The sequence below is a fragment of the Falco biarmicus genome, chromosome 2 (assembly GCF_023638135.1).
Source record: "Falco biarmicus isolate bFalBia1 chromosome 2, bFalBia1.pri, whole genome shotgun sequence".
NCBI lineage: Eukaryota > Metazoa > Chordata > Aves > Falconiformes > Falconidae > Falco > Falco biarmicus.
Window position 1 is genome coordinate 80121928 of NC_079289.1, and position 22143 is coordinate 80144070.

The window sequence follows — 22143 nt, forward strand, 5'->3', positions numbered from 1 at the left end:
CCTGCTTCCTTCCATTGCAGGTGGAGATGGGTCCTGGATGTGTTTGTCAGTTTAGCAAGGGGTGCTAACCTCAATCACAGCACCTTGCCACAGCTAGCTGTGTTGACGTTCAGTTAACTGGTGGCAGTTAATTAAGATGTAGTTTAAGTATTTTTTTGTTCACTAGCAGAAAGGGGAAGGGCAACAATTAGCATGCTAAAGTAAACAAGTGAAAATAGAGGAACCAAAAGGAATTGGGAAAGAGCTGAAAAATGTGTTTGCTATTGTCTCCTGGATCAGGAACCAGACGCTGGAAAGCCAGAGAGCCTATAAAATAAGTAATACGGGAGCTTAAGGAAGTAAGTGAAATTAGACCAAACAAACTAGGTTAGGCAGGGGCTAGGTTTTAGGTGAACCCTACTGAGAGGGGAGTATCAGCTTTCTGGACTGTGCTGTCAGCAAATTATGTGGTGCTTAGTTTTTAATAAGATCTTGAAATGTACATCTGTCATACTGTCTGGAGAATTTCTCCTTCTGAGGTGGGGGAAAAAGTGCTACTAGCAGCAAAATGATAGAAGTACTTTCTTGGCTAGTTTGCCAAAATCAAAGAATGCCAGTGTTCCAGGAGCGGTATTGCACGTTAATAAGTGTGTCAAACCAAGCTGGTAGGGAGAAGATTTTATATTATGAATTTTTTCTTCCCCACTGCGTGCTTTGTAAATCTGAGAGAGAATTTACAGCCAACTGGTCATAAGCATTTCTTGCCTTTGATTGTGTTCAGGTTTATCAATGCTAGAAGGCGAATTCTTCAGCCAATGCTGGATTCCAGTTGTTCTGAAACTCCAAAAACGAAGAAGAAAACAGCTCAGAACCGACCAGTTCAGAGGTTCTGGCCTGACTCCATTGCCTCAGGAGTTGCTCAGCAGCAATCTAATGAGCTTACAATGTCAGATGGTAAGGAGAGCCCACTAAACCACAGATAAAAAAGTTAATTCCTCTGCAACAGGGAAATGAAGGGTTTGATGCCTTTGGAGGGAGGAGAACTTCTTGGTATTTCAGTATAGATTTTAAATCTGGAAAAATATAACAGAAATGTATCAATTTTTCCCTCTAATTTTTTCCTGTGTTTGCGGGGGTAGGGGGGGGTATTTTATTGGAATTTATGTTGGGAGACTGTTTTATTTCAAAAGTTAGGAAACCACAGAGAAAAGGTTAGATGTACAACTAAGTTCTCTCAGTATGTGTATGCATGTCAGTAGCGTTCCATTTGATTGGCAATATTGGACTGAAGTTTCAGTTTTCTGACTCCCCATTCTGTTCACATTCCTTTCACTATTGTTAGAGAGACTGAGCATCTGCAATTCTATGTATGCCTCATGTTTCAACTTGAACATTGAGAAGCAGAGAAATGTTACAGAGCTGCTAAAGACTTTGGCGCAACTTCCTTAGCATCAGGTCAAACAAATAGACTCAATTTAAGAAAGATAAATAATTCCTTTAATCTCAAAACCATCCTTTCTGTCCTGCTGCCTGCTGCTTTATTCCTTTGCAGTTTGTATGAACTTGTCACTCAGTCTCCACTGGATTTGACAACAGCTTTATCCATTTAAGTCACCTTGAATCTCAGTGAACACTCCCTTTTTTTTTTTTCTGCAATGGATTAAGCTGAAATACTTTGCAGAAACGGTCCTGTGATGACTTGATTGGAGAATTGCTCTAATGGGTGTTCATGACACAGCTAAGTTTAAGATTCCTGGCCAACTTAATTTTGTCATTTTCTGATATTTAAGTGTTTGCCAACCTATATAGCTTTTATTTTAATTTAGTTCTCTAAGCTTTCTTCCTGTCGATTAGAAGTAAATTCTCTTATATATAAAAATGTATAACTTAAAATTAGAAACCAAGGAAGATGCTAAAATACTATGATTGTGCTTCTCCAGGTGCTGTTGTAACAATTACAGCTCCAGTCAACATGAATGTAGACAGTCTCCAGTCTTTGTCATCTGATGGTGCTACTTTGGCTGTTCAGCAAGTTATGATGGCAGGGCAAAGTGAGGATGAGTCTGTAGACAGCGGTGAAGATGATGGAGGAGATCTCTCAACAACGAATATCAGTGGGCTGGTCTTGGATAACAGCGATTCTCTGCAGTAGGAAGCAAGAGAGTGTGACAATGTTTAGGAAAAAGAATGGACTGACTGACTGACTTTTTATAGTTTGCACAGCAAACATTTTACACAAGTTTTATTTCTAATATGTTTTATATGTAGATATAGAAGGGTGCACTTTTTTGTATTTCATAGTAAGCTTAAAGAGTGTTTTTGCAGGTGCAGCAACTTCTTTCAAATGTGTTTTTTAATTTCTTTTCCTTATTTCAGAAAATTATATCTAGTAATATAAAAGACCACATGGGCACCCATTTGTTCTATGAATTGGAAGTGCTGCAATTTCTAAAGAATTACACAGTTTCATTTAGTGCTGTTATTTAACAGCTTTTGATGGGGAGGTGATGTAAATTTAAAGCATGTGACACTAGTGTGTGAAACTTGATCGTTAAGTTAGATGCATATATTTGAAAGATGCTTCTGCACCTTAAAAACTGCTAGTCTGAGGTGGACAGCAACACACATAAAAAGAAAATGTTAATGTGTGATTAAGTAGCGAATGTATGGCAATTTAAATAAGTTTAGTTTCTCTCATAGTCCGTGAGCCTGTTTATCATTTGCTATAAAAACTCCTATTTTTACCTTGCCGGGGTTATTGGATAAAAAATATTTTTATAAATTCACTAGGAATTGGGATGACGACTGTATTAAGCAGGAGGGGGAAAAAAAAAAAAAGAATTTCCAGAGGGGAAAAAAAATAAATGTTTAGTATTCCTATTTGGAAGGTCTGAAAACTGACCAAATTTAATAAACAAGCCTACACTAGCATTCTATGATTCTCAGCTATCCCACAGTGATATACTATATTTGATAATAGCATAAGAAGGGCCCACTGTTTGATGGGATTTTGATATTGTCAAACATTGATTTATAATATGTGTAAACTACTATTCAATTTACATTAACTCTGTATCTAGACTTGTATCTGAAGATATTTGCTAAATGAATATTCAGGTAAGTAAATTCAAATACCCACAACTTTTCCAGTTGTTAGAGAAATTTAACAGTTTATAGTTTGTACAGCTGAACCTGAAAAATGAAGAGTTGCCTACTATACAGTCATGAATTCTGCTATCACTTTGCTATTTTATTGCATTTGAAATACTTTCCCCTAATACAAAAAGAAATATAACTTCAGGATTTATATAAAATTTCTTCAAATCTGAACGTCACTACCAGAGTATACAGCAGGCTTTATTAGAGTAGAAAATCAGTGTGTGTCATTTAAAAACTAGGAGCTAGTGATGAAAACACTTCTTTTTTTTTGTTTTGTTTTGTGATAACAGGTTTTTTTTTTGTTGGGTTTTTTTTTTTTACCCCAAGAGTTTGGAATCTGTGTTTGTCTATCTATGAACAGTTACTTTTGGAACTTTCTGTTTCCCATCATTAACTACAAGTAAGACTCCAAGAGTTTCGTGGTATGATCAACATCCTCTTTTCCCCCTGTCCATTTGTCACAATGTTGGGCTAGATCAAAGCCAGAACTTCCTTCTGATTTAGACTGAATCTAGTTGCATTTCTAATGTGACTGGGAAGAAGATGTTAGCTTTTAGAATCTTTAGACGTTGTATTTGAAGAAAGCCCTTTGACAGATGCAAATATTTAATTGAATACTTAATTTCTGCTTAGGTCCCGTTGATTTCAGTAGGATTAATGCATGTACTTTTTGACATGCTTAAATGGTTGGATTGTCTTCCAAAGCAAGTGTAAGTTGGTATGAAGAAAAACTTCAGAAATAAATGTCAGTAGCATTGGTATACATACATGGAGAATAATACTAGCTTTCAGCGACTAGTAGGTATTCTGAAAAATTGGCATTGGGTTTTACTCAACACAAGTGGTGTTTCTGCTATGGCTTTCGCTTATTCCTGGCTGAGGATCCTGCTTCTTAGTTCAAATGCTGTAATGATCCACTCCAGCTGGAGTGGTAATTTCTAAAGAATTTGTTTTCTTCTAACTTACCTGTTTTGCCACTAATGTGCCATGTTTGTTAAAGAGCATAGTAAATCAATAATGACAGATTGAATTTGGCAGGCTTTGACATAGCATAACTATCTCGAAGGTTATTGTCAAATTCACTTTGACCCCAAAATATTTTAAAAGGCAAATGTCATGTACAAATGATGCTCCTTTCGAAACATTCAACGCACTGTCTCCTATAAAAGATACCTGAGATGACTAGAACAGAGACAGATTCTGTATTTTTCTTCTTAGTTGTTTTGGTTTTGATTTAACTCCCTAAGTGCTTTATCACCCCCCTCAGCCTCCATTATATAGTAGGTTATATTGGTTGATCTGGGGGATTTATTCAGCTAGTCTTGTTCGTGTTTAATAGTACGTTAATCTTGTACATGACTCTGTGCAACCTGCTCTAGGAGAACCTGCTTTAGCAGGGGGTTGGACTAGATGATCTCCAGAGGTACCTTCCAACCCCGACCATTCTGTGATTCTAGCATGTAGGCAGGTAATAGTCTGCTTCTCAGTGTGTACAGGCCTGTGAACAAATGTATGCTTTTCAAAATCAACATACACTGGAAGAACAGGCCATTTCTCACTATCTCCTTTCCCTCCCTTGACCAGTTGCTGCTGCCTCAGATGTGGCAGCAGAGCCTTCCCCAGCCTGCGTTGAGCTGGTCGTGGAAGCAGCTTAGCCAGCAGAGCTGTTGGGGTAGCAAGTGGCCAGCAGTGAAGGGAAGGGTGGTCTGGAGGTAATGTGGCAATGGACACTTGCCCGCACTTCAAAACTGAGAACTGAGATCCTAAAAAAGAGAGAGGGTATTAAAATAATATCTATACAGCTGGGCTGGAAAGAAGGTTCAGGAATATGTAGTTTATGTGCCACTTGGAACTCAATTGGAAACAACCAGGCGTCAGGGTTTGCCAACTTCTGAAAGTTTATTTTTCAGAAAAAAACTTTTATCTGGTTAGCTGCTTTTTTATTCCCCCACCTTACATGCAGCAGCAGTTTTATTCTTCTGAATCATTTGTGACTTTGCCTTCAGCAAGTTTATTAGTACCTGGCAAGTGAAGTTGACCAAATTTACTGTGAAAGGGGGAATATGGAATAGTTGTACTGTCAGATTAGAAACATAAACCGGTAGGGATTCAAATTCCTAAAACTGAAAAGGGTTTACCAGTGTAACAAAGGTATTGTTTAATATATGGAACTCAAACCTTGTCTTTTAATTCAGTGAGAATTCTGTAGTGAGTATGAACTGCACAGACGGGCTTGTTTGTTCCACGATTTTTAAAAAAAGAAGAAAAAAAAAAAAAAGTAGCATCCTTAATTTTTTGCTGTCTAAGAAAGATTGCTGGTTTAAGAAAGATTGCTGGTTTAAGCAAAGCATCACTATTCAGGAAAGGTACATGTTTACATTAGTTAAAAAGACTTTGTAGGGGACCTAACTTTAAACCCATGTATAATTCCTCCCTTACCCCTAATTAAAGTCATATTCATATGCAATAGAATTAATTTGTTTTTTAAATCGGTGTAATTCTTCTGCAGTTATGATCATTGAAACTTTTAATTTTTCTTCCATGTAATCAAGTTCATTAACCCAAAATGGGGTTCTCAGTCCAATTTTTTCCAAGATTTCTGTAACAGGCAAGAGAAGTTCCTGTTATTCTTTAACTTTAGAAACACTGCATTTTAGTAGAACAGTTCTGAGTCAATGAGGATATATTTTTAAATGACTGTTCCAAAGAAATGATCACATTGGAAAACATTTAGAATTGGCAGGCATGGCTCTGGCTCTGCAGAGGGTTTCCTAGATCTGGATGTTGGGTCAAAGTGGAGTCCTGCTGACCTCAGGGAAACTCCTTAAGGCTGCACCTCAGGCTGCATTTACCTGTAAGAGAATTGGTTCCTTGTTCTGGTGCCTGATCACTGTTAGGAACTTCTTAGAGAGCACTCCAGCTTCCTCTTGCCTGCATACCTAGGTTTTCTTTCAGTGGAAACCAGGGTACGGACAAAGGGTTTAGAAGGGCAGGAATTCATGTTGACCTGGTGTTCACCATGTACCGTTTTGATGTTCAGAATACAGCCAGGAGGCAGACCTACACTGAGGAATTAAGAGTTCCCAGTCCCTGTGTTTTAAAAGTAGCTTCAGGTATATGGATGTTCTAGTGGAGTGTGGCCACAAAGACTTAATGCATGAATAATATATTTATTTGTTTCTGAAATAATTAGAAGGCAGTTCAGCTTCCTGACTTGATGAACTTGACAGCCCAGAGGATGCAGCAAAGCCTTTTCAAAGGATGATAGTTTCATAAAACCGTTAGGCTTGTAGCACTTAAACAAAAAACCAGAACACCCTGGTATTTTGAAAAATTGGAACACATGCATCCAATTGTAATTAAAGTCAGTTTAAGATTTCTTTTCTGAAGTTGAGTTGTCTTGGGAAAAAAAAAATGAGTATTTGTCTATGCAAGACACAACTGTCAAAAATGTGTGAATTACCCATTTTTAGGTGCTGTGTTGTTACTGTCTTTCTGACTTCTGTTACTTTGATTAGTCTTTTAAACCTTTCAGCCTTATATTCAGCTTACTTTTTAGAGCTGAAGAGGCAAAATGTAGTTTTGAAATCCTGTTGGAAATGTAACTAACCTTCATTCCCTCATGAAAATCTCGCATGTTAAACAATTAAGTGAAATGTTTTGGTTTCCTAATAATAAATTCAGACTCTCGCCACCTCCTAAAAACAGTACATATCCATGAAAATGCACGTTTAATTGTAGTGTGCGAACAGTCAAATCATCAGCCTTGTGCTGGATACGCTTTGCTCTTTACTGTTCAGCGTAGCTGAAGAGTAAAGCAGGTTCATTTTGCCAAACTCAAACTCAGTGTGGATTCCTTCCCACCCCAGCCCTTGGCTTGCTAAGCTCCTTCAAATGGGTTTTGGGTTGTTTGGGTTTTAAGTCCTAAACTAACTTCATCATCCAGTGTAAAGTGTAATGAAATTGGCACTAATGTGCTTTTAAGTGATTGCCCAAATCATGTTGTTTGTTCATTCTTGTCACCTGGAAATATAAAATCTGTTCCTTTTCTGTGACTTAGTTCTTTAGGACCTGCTGAGTGATCACAGCTGGTTTTGCCAGAGAAAAGCAAGGTGCGAGAAAGCAGTGAAATGCCTTACCAACCTTGCAGGCTACTATAAAGATACTTACTTCATGTTAATAGAATCCAGTGCTTTCAGGTTGTGGAAGAAATGGCTCGTAAATCTTTCATGGGTTAGCAACACTCGGTCTGTACAACTGGGAATCTTTAAAATGTGAACCCTAGAACTTTTTCTTCCTTGGTTGTTAAGGGATCTTGAAGCAACTGATCTATCAAAGGAGACATTAAAAATGAGAATATGCTTCATGGATGATGTATTTTTACACTACTGTTCCCTATGAACAGAAAAAGCACATTTGTAAAGCAAAGCATTTGCATTACTTTTTAGCAGTATTGTTTGGCTGAAAGACACAAAAAAATGTGTTTTCAAGAAATCTTGAGCACAGTTTCAAACTAGTTAACCAGTTCTTGGCCAAGGACAATCCTTGGCCATGTTACTTGTTTGGGTTTCCTTGTTTATGCAAATGAAAAAAAAATGTTTACTAGTCCTTACCAGTATGGGGATTTTTATTACTCTTTTGTAACGCAGGAGCAGTTTCAATGAAAGAAAGAATTAGCACATAAATAGTCCATAATGTGTGTGACTTTGGGTTTGGTTTGGGGTTTTTGGGTTTTTTTTTTGTTGTTGTTTCAAAATTGTTAATTAAAATTATATGGACATCAAACTTTCAGTAATGGTTCCAAGCATATATGGCAGCGACTTAACTTGAAAAGACTTCCTCTGTGTAAGTCCCATGTGTGAACTTGTTTAGCCAGATAGATTGTAATGCATTTCCAAAATTACCATGTTCTCCTAGATCAGAAATCTTCAGGAAATGAACAGCCTTTTTATTACAAGATAGCAGTTCCTCTAGGAAGAAGCTCCAAACTCATCCAGTGCATGTGAGTCTTCCTCACAAAGATGTAGACAGTCATGGGGGCTCTGAAGAGAAGTGCTACTTCTGCTTAGCACTGAAGGGTAATTTATTCCTACTCTTGCTTCCCCAGCATCTGGCATGGTGACATCCAAGTGTGATTCCCAAACAAAACAGCCCAGAGCCCAGTACACCTGGCTGAAGGGGTTGTGTGTGACTGTCCTGGCTAGAGCTGGTACAGCCTCCTGGTGCCTTGCCTTGCTTGGCAGACATGTCCCCTTGAGTAACAGCTGGGTGGGTGTCATGGTGGGGTGTCGGTACCTTCCTTTAAATTTCATGGGCTATGTCAAAACTGTTCAGGTTACCAGGTCTCTGTCAGCTTTCAGACTGACTGTGTGACAGAGTTCCGCTTACCCTGAAGAACATGCAGTTCTAAGCATAATTGACCATTTTCTCAGAAAACTACCTTTTTATAGCTATTTACTTACTCCAGAACTGTCCCCAAGAGTTTTGGGTCGTACATTGGTTTTAAAGGGTTAATCTGTGCTTAGCCGAGTAGTTTGTGTTCTAGACACAGGAGTATTTCGAAGAGCGCCTGAGAGCAGCTCAAGTAACTCCTGGTGGTATCATTGGAAATACTAACTCCACTGCTGGCAGGAAGCAATTTTTTTTCCTTAATCTGAAGAGAAGAAAAAATGAACCAACCAATCTGTAAAGCAGATTATTTCACCTAAATTATGTCAAATATAGTGTATTCCTAGTCAGTTTGTTTCAGATTCCCCTGAAAGATGAATTCCATGTTCAGGAAAGCATTACAGGAATTGGAAGCACAGTCATAAGTAAATGATGGTTTACTTTTGTGGAGCACCTGTTTACAAAACAGTAATCATTTAGTATGCAGTTCAGGGCTTTTTCTAAATACCCCACACTGTAGAAAACGAGAGCAATATCCTCAGTGCTAAAATGAGGGGAAAAACCATAAGCAGTGTAAAATGAGGATTCTGCAAAAAATAACAGATAAGGCTGGGACACATACTGCATACTGTATTATTTATTTAAAATCCATGTTTAAATTCATGCAAGTCTAGAGTCTGCAAGGTATGCAGGATTAAGCCTGTGGTGTATTTTAAAAACAAAACAACAAACCACACTCTAGATACCCTACTAAAACCTGAAAGCTGTGGCACCTTTGTAGGTCGGGTTTGGTTTGTCTTCCTGATGCAGCTAAGATGTGATCTAGACCTTGCGAAGTAACAGGGGAAGATCTATGGATATTTATCTTCTCTGCTCGTCTTTGGGCTTTTGTGTCACTACTAGCACAAGTCAGAAGATTAGGCCGTTGGACCTGCTCCTGACAATTGTTCCTAGCTTTTTCTTGAGGTGATCACTGAATCCTAAATATAAACTGATGCATATACTAAATGTGAATTCGATAATAAAATTTAATTTAGAGACCTTTTGTTAAGAACCAGGCATTTTTAAACTAAGATTTTTAACAGTCATAAAAATAGGCAGTACTTAAGAAACCAGTGATTGATTTAAATGCTGTTTTTGCGGTACCCCTGCCCCCCTGCATCCTTTCACTATGAGCTACAAACTGCAGAGACTCCTCAGTCTCTTAACGTTCATCGCATTATGTTTCCTATGGATTTCTGCAGAGCTCAGGTTATAACCTTATTTGGTCTTTAGAATTTAGACCACTTTCAGCAGAGGCTTGCACACAGTAAAGACAAGGGAACTGACTTACCTGTGCAATTGCATAAGCAGAATAATTACTGCACAGGTACTGATTGTTTTTTTTCCTAAGATACTTGGGAGTATGCATGGCTCCATGGGTGAGATTCAGGTCAAGGCCAGGAAGGAGAAAGAGTATTTCTGTTGCTGGTATCTGACTGTATTTTTATATTGAAACAAGGTGATTTTTTTTTTTATTTGGTTGGGGTTTTTTACACAGAGGAGGACTGCTTTGTGCAGCTGATTCCGATTAACTTTGTTAACTCAGTACTATAGCTGGATTGAGATCCCTGAAAATTTTAAGAAGCATCATCAAATGAAACTCAGAATTGCAAAACTGCCAAGATTCTGAGGAACGGGGTTGGCAGTTGTTAGATAATACCTGTGCTGCCTTTTCAACTTGTCAGGTAGTGGGGGAAACAACAGCCCTGTCTCACCTGTAAATGCAGTGACACTTTAAGCAGCTACAGAAATAATAACTTTCCTCTAAGATGCTCCATTCTGCTTTCAAACAACTGTTCCAGTATTCCTGACTTTTTTTTTTTTTTTTTTTTTTTTTTCTTTCTGTCCTCCTTCCTTTATTTGAAAGCTGACAACAGTTAATCCTTGATTACATACCCTGGACTTTTTCTGTGTTTCTTGAACTTTTAACTGTGAGTAGTGTTGAATAATGACTCTGTAAATCCTTCGCAAGATTCAAATCCAGCTTGGCTGGAAAAAGCCCAACAACCTTACAGAACAGAGTTGTGGATCCCGCTCTGAATGCGGTATTGGAATGGTAACTAAAAATAAGCTGTCCTTAGCGTAGATGCACAATGTTAAAGCTAAATCACTTTAGGCCTAAAACAATTTGTACATTATTTTCCCGAATGAATGTGTGTCATTTTTGTCACGTACATGTTTTTTTATAATGTTTGTGGTTGCTCCAGTAAAAGGTCTTAGGCACAGAAATGCATATTTTAATACTCTGTGTCACAAAGTATGCACATTGGGAAACATGCAAACCCCCTCCCTAGTAAATCATGCAAATCCTTAATTTAAAGAAATTACACTTAATAAATGGTCAGAAAAATCCATTTCTGTTTAAAATTTTAGAAGGAAAATATATACTGCATCAATTGTGCATATATTGAGTTTGTCCTGAAACTCCTGACCAGTAAATCCTCCTCCTTATGCAGCCCCTTGCTTGCTGTTCTGTGGTTTTGACTAAGAGAACTGAAGTGTCAGCCTCTCTGCTTTTCCCAGAGGACATCTGTTTTAAATGTCAAATCTACTTCCCCCCCGCCCCGGGAAGAAGGAAAGGCTGCTGTTTGTAACACAGAGAACATCTAACAATCGGGACTTTTAATGTCATGCAATATTGTTTGCAATTTCTTCTAAAATACCTCTGGGATTTTTCACTGTGATATTGAACCAAAGGGATATGGGAAGGAGTGTGATTTAAGAAATCTGCTTTAGCTCAATGTCCTGGTGTAGGTCAGCTTCTACTTTATAATATTTTTCTTTTTATGTTGACCCAGTCACATTTGTGTGTGTGAGTTTAGTTCTCATCCTCGTGCTGTTTGCTGGTTAGTAAGTTGCATCATTAGCACGACAGCAGGCATGTCAGGCCCACTGTACAGGCTTAAAATTTCTAAGGAACACATTTGAAATGTGTTAAATAGTGTTAAATGTTACCTCTCTTCCTGCCCTCAGATTTTTAAAAAAAGTATTTCTGAAGGGGTGTAGTCAGTCCGTTACCAACCAGTTTAGTTAAATTAGGGGATCCTCTGGGAAACCTCTGTCATGTTGCTGTCATCCTGATCAGCAATCACAAGTGCAGAACCTGCCACAGCATCAGGATTTCTAATAATTTAAGAGCATAATGCCTAGACAAAAAGGCAGCCATCCCCCTACACCCAGGCTTTGCAGATGCAGGCTGGGGGAGCAGAGCAGCAGCTTCCACCCAGAAGGAGTTCACTTCTGACAGGTTGTCAGGAAAAGCAGAAGGACTTGGCCAGACACTTTGACTTCTTGGTACTGGGTATAGTCGTGCTGAAAGGTCACCTCCTAATGGGCTTTCACCTGTGAATATTTTACCATAATATTTTACAGCCTCATGAGGCAGGAACTGAGAGGGTGTGTTGAAAAGGACTGATGCCCAAAACATGGTTCTCTTTAAATCATTGATTTAATCATTAATAAAATGAAGAAAGGCCCTATTGGTTCCACAAATAACTGAGCAGCAGTAATGATCTTTTACAAAGTTATGAGACACTGAAGAACACACACCCCCACCCCCAAACTTTATTGTGCTATATGTAAAATTCGTTCTTTTTAGGAGTTGCAAATTTCAGTTGACTCAATTTTCAGGGCTGGTTTAGGGATGCACAAGCATTTGTGTGCTGCTTTGCACTTAAGAAACACATTTGGCTCCTTACCTGCAAATACCTTCCTGGCTGTGATGTGAAGTAACAGTGACCATGCAAATGAGTAGTTGTAAAACTACACCTGACAGACCATGAGGAAAATCTGACCTGGAAAAACAGAAATAAAAATACCAGCAATACTCTGTCCAAAATGTAGACAAGCACATGGGTGATTAATATTGGAGAATCCAGAACAACAGCCATTCAAATAAAGCATGCTAAAACCCAAGATGTTAAATGAATAAATTCTGACAACTGAGTGGTGCCTCATCTTTGAACAGGGTTGGGTTTTTTTCTTCCTGTGCTGGTGCTGTTTATGGAAAAAGTAGCAAAATGCAGCAGCTTATTTCAACGTGATGAAATACAGACAGAGATCCTGTGAGGCTTCCAGGCAGAGAGGCTAGAGATGCAAGCCATCCTCAAATCAGAGATGGTGGCAGAGCAAAGAAGCTGTTCACCACCTCCAGAAGGTGGCTTGCAAAGGAACCGGTACAGACTCTTTGCACAGATGATTTGAAGAATAATGTCTCGTTGTTCCTGTGCTGGCCCTGTATAAAGAGCATTCACACAAAACCAATATTCAGGGATTGCTGTCTTGTTCTGTCCTGTTCAAAGGTTATCAGTCACACAAGACAGGGAAGCAGTGTGACAGATAAGATGGGTGACAAAGGATAAACAACCCCAGCAGACCACCACCCTCCCCAGGCGGCAAGGAGTCTGTCCAAATCACTGGTGACTTCCCAACAATTGTTGTGCTTGCAAAACCCATCACTACGCGGGCTAACCCGTTCTGATTTCCTTAAATGCTTGGCAGGCACAAAAGAGAACTAACCCCATGGACTGAAATACACCTTGCAAGCATGTACAGGATGTGAATTCATTCAGCTATTTGTAAATACCTGGACAGCATGTAATTAAAAACCTGTAATGGGAAGAATTTGTTACGCTGCTGGCTTCAACACCAGCATGGGATGTCTGGTGACTGGTCTGGAAGGTGACAATTTCAAGAACTAAGTTTTTCCAACCAAATGGAGAAGAGCAGAGGGGGAAGGGGTGCTGGGTAAAGCCCCCTTCCCCATGACAGGAACATGTCCTGTGGGAATGAGCAGGGACGCGTGTGAGGCCAGGGTCTGGTGTGGCTCCGCTTGTGCTGGAGCTGGGGAGTCCTCGCTGGTGGCTGGACCCGGAGCACAGGCAGGCGTGGGCACCCTCGCTGGCTGGGGAGGGCAGTTTCTGGCCCCCTCCTTATGGAATCGGCAGCGGCAGAGGTGTGCGTTCACCGTCGCACGCTCAGTGTTCGCTTGCACCCGCAGTCACCGCCTGCCTTCTCTCGTACCACCTACCTCAGAAAACCAGGGGAGAGTAAGAGGTGTCGTTCCCTAACCTTGTCAGTTGTCACCCAGCGACATTTCTCAGCCCTGAGCTGCAGAGATTGCTGGTGGCCCGCAGGTGACTTGACGCGGTGCCGCCTGCAGCTTTGGATGCCAGGTGGGAAGGGAGCGCGCGGTAGTGTTGCGGGGCCGTGCCACATGCCAGGCCATGCCACATGTCGGTGGCATCGAGTGCTCCACCTCACCCGGGCCGGCCCTCCACTGCGCTGCGGTTTTCTGCACATTGTGCAGGCAAGAGGCAAAACTGCGGAGCGCTTGGGCTCTGCCGGTGGCGGTGGCCGCAAGGGTCGGCCCATCCCCGCAGGGGAGCTTGCCAGGTGTGGGTCGGGTGCCTGGGGAGGGACGTTTTCCCTGTTGAAGGTGCCCTTCTCCTCTCCTGCTTCCCTGTCCCTGCAGCAGCTGATGCAGGATCAGAGCAGGAAGGCATCCCGGCTGCCCTGGCTCCACGCAGAGCACATCCCCTTGTGTCCCCAGCACACTCCCTTCATGTGCTCTCAGTCTGCCCGCTGCAAGGCCCCAGACCAGTGCAGCATTGTTAATCCCCGACAGCCCTCCAGCCATGGGAAAAGTCCAGGTTGGGGGTCCCATCCCACAGGCACCAGCTAAGGGCCATTGGTGGAGTGGCCGTGCCGAGGGGGACAGTGCAGTCACTCGGATGCCCTTAAGCCCCAGGCCCAGCTGCGAGGTGCAGTGTTTCTTCAGACGTGCTGAGCTCGCACATCTCTGGCCGAGGCTCAGCAGAGCCCTGGGCAGGGTCAGCCTCTGACAGCCCCATTTGACAGGGCCCCTTGTTTCATCTTGAAAGGCAAATTCACCTGCTTCCTCCAAGCGTTTGCTAACCCTTCACCTGAGTCTCATCCACTCACTGTTGTTTTGCAGTCAAACAGCATCAGAGAGAGCAGTAGAGAGGAATGTGAAAACATCGGGGGTGGGGGGGGGTGGGGGGCGGTGGGGCGCACTTTTAATGTTTCCAGGTATACCTGAGGCCACGGTGGCTGGAGAAAGGCTTGTCTGGCCCCTGGCCCAAGTAACACCGGATAACACATGAGGAAAGTATATGCATACTTATCAGTAAAGTTTTCAAACGCTTTTTGGTAAAATTGATTTTATTCAACCCCTTGAAAGAACGCAACTAACACTTGTTAGCATCTCAGCCTGATGAAGCTCGGTTTTTTTATTAAAGTATCCCTGCATATATATATATGTGTCTCTGTATATCTATATACATCAAAGTGTTCAGAAGACACAGCTCTGCTGTATCCTCTGTCTGTCTCCAGCAGTGGTAAGAGGAGAGCACAAGTGAGGGGACAGTCACTGACACACAGTTTGGGGTATTCCTGCGGAACTGGCACTGACAGGGGTCATCCCTGGGCAACTGCTCCATCCAGGTGGCTGTGAAGCACTGACCCTTGGCTGCCAACATCCTCACATGGGTCTTCAAAGCTTTGCTTTAGAGGATGGAGGCACGAGAGGGGTTTGTCTTCTAAGAACACGGCCATGTGCTAACCCACCTACTCTTCCCACGTAAGAAAAGCCTGGAGAGGGGGATGTCAGCCAATCTTCTCATTTGTGTCCCGCCGCTTTCAACTTGATGGCATTACAGGAAGCAAAAACCTGGCTCCTGGGAGGAAGTTTATCCAGCGAGCTTATATAAAGAGACTATTAAACATAAATACATACAAAAGCACAGTCATCTTACAAATAAATAAGTAACTACATTTGTTCCAGTTACATGCTAGCAGCAGTCAGTCTAAACTCTCACAGTCCACTGCCATGGAACAAACCTTGCAACAAAGAAAGCTCACCCGCGACACACACTTTGCCCTGGCGTATAAATGACAGACAATGCAGCATCTCTCTAGCACTCTGCGGCACGGCCATAATAATTGCCAAGTTCTCTAGGACAGATTGAAGCGCTTAATGCTTTCAGCGAGAATGCCCCACGGTGCAGAAAGCCTTCTGCTGCCAGAGAGGCTCCCCTGTCCTCTGCCTTTGACTGGCGGAGGGGAGACGTTCACTCCTTGCTCTCATGGTCTCTGCACTGCAGCTGGCCCCCCTTGGTGGGGCAGGTGCAAATCTGGCCCCCCCGGGTGGTGATGGTGCCGGCAGGCACTGCCATCTCCTCCTCATCATAGCAGACACAGCGAGGGCAGCCATCGGCCACAGGGCTGCCCACAGCCTGGCAGGTGGGGGGCAGGCGGGGGCACAGTGGGGTGCAGGTGATGTCCCCGCTGGGGTGGCAGGTGCACAGCTTGCGGGCGAAGTCGATGTAGAAGGAGCGGCCAGCGGGGACATGGCCACTGGCAAAGCCTTGCATCTCGCAATCGCTCTCCAGGTAGGGGGGGCACGTGCAGGGTGGGGGGCAGGGGGGGCAGCAGCCCCCAGCTGTGGTGGTGGCCAGCTCTTCCACATCCCTCTCAGGGCACAGCGTGCAAGTCCTGGGGTCGCACATGGGTTTTGGAGCCACGCCGCAGAGAAGGAGGCAGACGAGCAAGAGGTGAAAAGCACCAGCAAGAGCCATAATTCTGGGGAGAGAAAGGGGGAGATGGGTGCAGGCATCACACTTGGCACAGGCATACCAAAACCCAAAGTCTGGACCCACCCCACCCCCACCCGCACCGACCTGAGGTTTGAAGCGAGGGGGATACAGCCGCCACTCCCTGACATGCTTTGGTTTGTAGCTTTGTAGTTTGTGGCTTTGGTTATCTGCGGATTCCTGGGACTAGGATGGTTTGCTCTAAAACATAAAATCTTGTGCCTGAACAGTCATCCTGGCTTGACCAAGGTGTCCTCCACCCACCGGCTGTTCAGATGGCTGCAACATGGGCACTGGGTCAGCAAAGTCCACATTGCAGCACACACCGAGCTTTGGCACAGCTGCCCTGGCTGGCAAACGGCACTTGTTCACCCCTATATAGATGCTAAAGTTTACGTTTCAGTGACTAAATGCTCCTGGCAGGCATTTGGCCACAGACACATGAAGGGCTCAGAGAAGCACTGTCTGCTTTGGTGGCTCACCCTGTGGCTATTACTGCAGTTGGGACCCTGCTCCTCCACAGACTGGGTCTGGGTGTCCTGCCTCTCCCAGCTGCCTCAGTCCCTCACAGGAAGCCAAGCGGGTCACCTCAGGCTTGTTTCAGCTTGTGAAGCTTTTGCTTCATAAGCAAGATGCTTCTGATGTTGGGCACTCCTGTGTGACTCTGCTCTTTGCCTCCTTCAGTTTTTTTTGGCCAGCCCTTTTTTAAGTGGAGAGTTGTTCATGGACATGAAATCCCCTCCCCGTGCCTGCTCTCTCCTCCACTTACACCTCCTAGGAGGCACAGCACTGCCTGGCAGCCTACGCTGACTCCCCTCTTTGTTTTATGGCTAAGGACCCTTTTTTTAGACTTCCACCTTTTCAAGACCCAACATTTTCCCTAAATGGTGTATTTGTTAACCCCGATTTCCTACTCTTGCAGACATGCAACTACTTGCAATTACTTCTTAACGCTTCTTTTAAACAAGAATATTTCCAAATTGCATAACTATAAAGAAAAAGCTTGAAAGCATGAACTCCATCCATCTTCAATTTGAAGAACTATGGACTTTAAAGCTTTCCTCTTTTTAAAGCAAACTCTTTGTTTGTTGAGAGTTCCTGGTAGCTGCTTGATTCATCCTTGTTGTAAGTTACTGTTCTGCCCCTTTGTTTCATTCACACATTTTAATCTACCATTACTTTACCACCGTTCCCAGCAGACTGGTCGCTGTGCCGAGCAGCACGGAGCCCAGACCCGCTCCTGGTGGAAAGCCTGTGCCGTGCGAGGATGCCCCTTCCACAGCCCCCCGAGAGCTCCCTCCCGGCTGCCCCAGCTTCAGCTGCCGGGTCCCTCTGGGCTTCGCACACAGACAGAGCAGGGCACCACTGCCAGGCACCATTAAGTCAAAGGTTTTGCACACCTGAACCTCTGTCCAGCCCTGGTGGCCCCACTCACCGCCGAAACCCCTGACCCCCACCTAGCAATGAAATCAGGCTTCTTCAGCAGAGCCCATTTCCAGCAAAGCCACAACGTGGAGTTTGATGTTTAGCAGCTGCAGTGGCAACAGCCTCCTGCTTGCGCCAGGCCACTTGTCCTAGTGAAATGTTCACCCTCGCCCTTAGCTCTGGAGAACCAGGCTGCAGGCTGGCCACGGCGCTCCCCTTCTGCCCCACGCCAGGTCCCGGCCGTGGCCGCGGCTCGAGGCGCGGCACAGCGCTGGTTACCTGCAGGGTGGCCGGGCAGCTGGGGTGGGTGCTGGGGTGGGTGCTGGGGTGCGGAGCAGGACCCGGCGCGGCGACTCCGGTCTTCGGTCTTCACCCTACAGACTGCCCGAGCCCTCTATTTATCTACTGCTGGTGGTGCGGTGCGGCTCCACCAGATGAAACACTGGCGGGGGTGGGGGGGCGGAGGGGGGGGGTAGGAGGTGGAGGGGGTGGAGGGGGTGGAGGGGGTGGAGGCGGGGAAGCCTCCCTAACACAAAAGGTGGCTGGGCAGGGCCAGCAAGATGCTTATCTTGCTAGGGTTGTTGCATTGGTCTGTCTGACCGCAGACCAATCCGGCATCTCCCAGCCGTCTGCAGGTCTGGCATCTCCCCACACACCCTTCTTTGCAGACTTCAGCCAGGGTTTCTGAAGCATCAGGTTCTCCCTGAGCTCTGCAGACTCAGGGGGACATGGAAGCTAGTGTCCAGAAGGAAAACAAAGTTAGATAAAAGCTCTAGCACAGTAGCACAGGTGGAAGGACAGCCAGCTCTGGGGTAGTGCACCCCACAGTGCTCCCCCTCAGGATCCAGAGGCTGGCATGGACCTTCTCAGAGCACACATTTTATCCTTATCTCCATGCAGCTTCCCAGGGCAGGGCAGCCCTCACACACCGCTTGACACACACCGTTTGAAGCACTTCGGGCCCTGCATGGCTGTTCTCCTCTGGATTAAGCTGCGGGGAGCCAAGGCCAATGTATCTTAGCGGGGGAGCTAAATGTGAGCATAACCCCTGTGCCCTGACTGTCGTGGGCAGCCCGAGCTCCCCTGGGGCCATTTGCTCCCTGGTATGATAATGTCTTAGCCTGAAGTACTAATTGAGCTTGTTGGAAATGTGCCCCTCAGTCTTGCAGCGCAATGGGATGAAGAGCAAAGACATCTTGCAGCAGATGGGACTGTGGGGAGCAGCAAGAGTTTTGGAAACATGCACTCCCCCATATACACGCGCACACACGCGTACCCCTCAGAGCAGGGGGTGTTTGGGAGAAGAGCGTGGGTTGATGCTGCAGGACTGGGCTCCATCTCCTGCACCAGAGCTGGGCACTGCTGCCCGGCCCTTGGCCTCCTCCTGTGGCACCACCCCCCCCCGCCCCCTCCCCCCCAGCTCCTTAAGCCTGAAAATCCCCGTTCCTCTAGTAGGTATGTGGGAGCCCCGTACCCCACAGAGCCCAAGAGCACTGAGTTGGGTGGCCGCCTCTCCCTGGACACATGAAATACTGATATGGCCTTGGTATAGCCTGGATAGCACCAGCTGTCCCTCCTGCCACCCCGAATGCCCAACTCAGGGGTGCCAGTGGGGCAGTGCTCTGTCCTGCTGAGCGCTGCAGGCTGCATTTGCATCCTCAGGGTCACAGCTTATGGCAAACTACAGCAGATACCATTCTGACATCCCTGGCCAGGGCAATGCCACCACCATCAGATGTGCCTGCTGGAGGCAGCCCCCAGGGTCAGGGGCTGGAGGGCCTTGGGAGTGCACCCCGGTGAGCCTGGCTCCAGCCCAGGTGGTGCAACCCTGAAATGTCCAGAGCTCACACTCAACTTTATTAGTTGCCAGTTCATAGATAACATACAGAATCTATTGTAAATATTCATAGTTAATATTCAGCAGTTACTTCACCCCTGCTGGGATGCAGCTGCCTGTCCCGTAGCCTGCCTGCAGCTAGCAGCCACTGCCCCACATGCTGCTGCTGCTGCTGCTGCTGCTGCTGCTGCTGCTGCTGCTGGGAGCACTGGGGTTTGGGCTGAGCCGTAGGGGCCACGCAGACTGCAAAGAGGTTGAGAGCGGCAGAAGCCTGGGCTGTCATTACATGCTGCTGGCCTGTCTGTCATCTGGGGTTTCAGCTGGCTGTTTTTTGAGAGCTGCTGGATTTTGCCCACCCGGGTAAAAGCACAGCCCCACACACTACATGCTCAGCATGCCGGGCAGCAGCCTGCTCTGCAAGCAAACATTCAGCTCAGATGCATCAAATACCGTATTTGTTCCTGTTCAAACTCACAGTAATGGAACATCTTTTGCATAAACATATGCCATTTCTGAGAGTCCAGCCCATTAGCATGGCTAGTCCCCCACAGTCTTGGGTACTTCCAGACCACTGAGAGAGCTGTCTTAGGCTCTGGTTTGCACACACACGCACATGCAGCAGCAGCAGCCTGGAGCGCTCATTCCAGCTGCAAAGCTCTCCGGTGTGACCCCAGGCACCCTAAAGCTTCCCTAACCCCCTGGGAGAGACCTGCTGTGCATGCAGGGACTTATTTCCGTGTGCACTTAAAGCAGCCTGTTCTGGGGCAGGGTGGCAGCAGTCTCCAGGCGCAGGCAGGTCACCCTCTTTGAAGGTGCCCACGTGTCTGGAGCAGCCCACGGACCTGTGTCACACCTAACCTTAAAACTCATGAGCCGCCTTCGGGGCAAGAGCTATCAGATTGGGGTGCTTGCTTAGGAGGTGGGGGATCTGGGAGCTGGAGAGGAGCATCCCAACCCCCAGTGACGGGGAGGTCCCTGTGGAGAGATGTGCCCTTGACTGTCGGGTGTAGGCAAATCTTCTCTATCAGTCAGGTCTACTGCATATTACAATCAGGGTTGTCAGGAAGGGTCTGGCATGTCCTGGGCTTCAAAGTGGTCCAGATTCAGACTCAGTTCTGGTCTTCATGGGGCACTTCAAGACTTCTTCATGTGAGTTTGGAATACCTGCAAGGACTAATATCCTTCAGTTTGCAACAGAGTTGCTAAAAGAAATACAATATAATGAGGTTGAGCTAATCGGTTTTTACGTTTTGTGGGCAAATGTGATTATTACTCAAGCAAAAACTTGCAGGTGGTCTGATACAGCTTGTGTCACTCAGGAAACAAAAGACAGCAGAGACACTCTTCCTGAAAATAAATACTTCAGCATTCTATAACCTAGTAACAGTCTCATACAAACTAGATTAGATGGAAAGTACGGACTAGCCACTTAACAGCAAGCCAAAACTGAGATTGGTTGTTGCAACCTTGGAGCAGCTCCTGAGACTTAAGGAAAGACTGCAAAGCTCTTCACATCCTTTGAGAGCAACTCCCCCAAACCAGGTCTCAATGGCACTTCAGTTTGGTCCCACAGGCTGCCTTTCACATTTGCTTTCATTTATGTTTTTACGCAGCCATGGCAAATTGCTCTTCTGACCTTCATTATCACTCCTGAGACATAATACCCTGACAGCAAAATTAAGATCAACCCTGCCTTCCCCTCAGCCCCTCCATAATGAGCTCTCAGGATGCATATTCATGAGATGACTGTTCCAGGGTGCAGGGATGAAGCCATATCCCCTTTCCCAGTCACCATGTTGCGAGAATGAGTCTTCACTTCTTGAACGGGTTTGGTTCATTGTCGCCTCCTGTGGGACTGTGGGTGAGGCACCTGGTGCCACCAGCTCCCCCAGAGATGAGGAAGGTGCTTCCCAAAGGCCAGTTGCCACTGCAGGAGCGGTCATCCCACACCGGCTCAGCACCTCGTTTCCCTGCCCATCACAGCCCTCAGCTGTCCCTTCCCATCCCTCCTACCCAGCTCCCCACCTTTTGCACACTGGGGCGCTGCATCCCACCCATTCCCTGCTCCTCATCACTCCCCCAGGGTCCTGCCTCTCCTGCTGCCTCTCTGGCCCCCAGAGCCAGGGGTGAGGAGGAGGGTCTCCTGAACTTGGGGCCTCCAAAACCCACCGTGTGTAAATGAGGGGTGAACTGGGGCAGGCACGTGCAGCTGTGACGTAGCTTGTCCCTAGCCCTGCTTCTCTCAGGGCAGAGTCAGGCTCTGGCCCTGGTGGGACCAGAGAGGCTCATGGCACCTGCAACACCAGCAGTGCGTAGGAACTACTGCTAGCAAGCACACCAACCCTGCCCCTGCTAAAATCTGAGCAATAACATCCCCCCCCCACGCATGCACACACGCAGACACACACAGAGAGACACAGACACAGACACACACAGACACACAGACACACACTCTCTCTCTCTCTCTCTCTCTCTCTCACACACACACACACACTCTCTCTCTCTCCCTCTCCAGCCCTGGGAAGCTCCACATAACCACATATGGCTATTAAACGCAATTTCTTTAGTTATCTTCTCTTTAGTGATATTCTGGGTGGCATATAGCAGACAAATGGTTATTACATTACAATTTTCACCTAGTCATTTTGAGAAACTATCAGCTGGATGAGCCCAGAAGGTGCCCTGGGCCGGGGGGCTGGA

The 22143-nt window shown here is 45.4% G+C and overlaps 1 protein-coding gene across 4 annotated transcripts in view; it reads left to right on the forward strand.

The window, feature by feature from the left end:
* PKNOX1 (PBX/knotted 1 homeobox 1) overlaps nt 1–12483 on the forward strand; it is a 51013-nt gene extending 38530 nt beyond the window's left edge. For all 4 annotated transcript variants that reach the window (XM_056327292.1, XM_056327296.1, XM_056327295.1 and 1 more), the window contains 2 exons: nt 761–933; nt 1920–12483. In XM_056327292.1, coding sequence (XP_056183267.1) covers nt 761–933; nt 1920–2131 — 385 coding nt within the window. In that variant the 3' untranslated portion in view covers nt 2132–12483. The remainder of the gene's footprint in view (nt 1–760; nt 934–1919) is intronic.
* Nucleotides 12484–22143: the final 9660 nt, after the last annotated feature.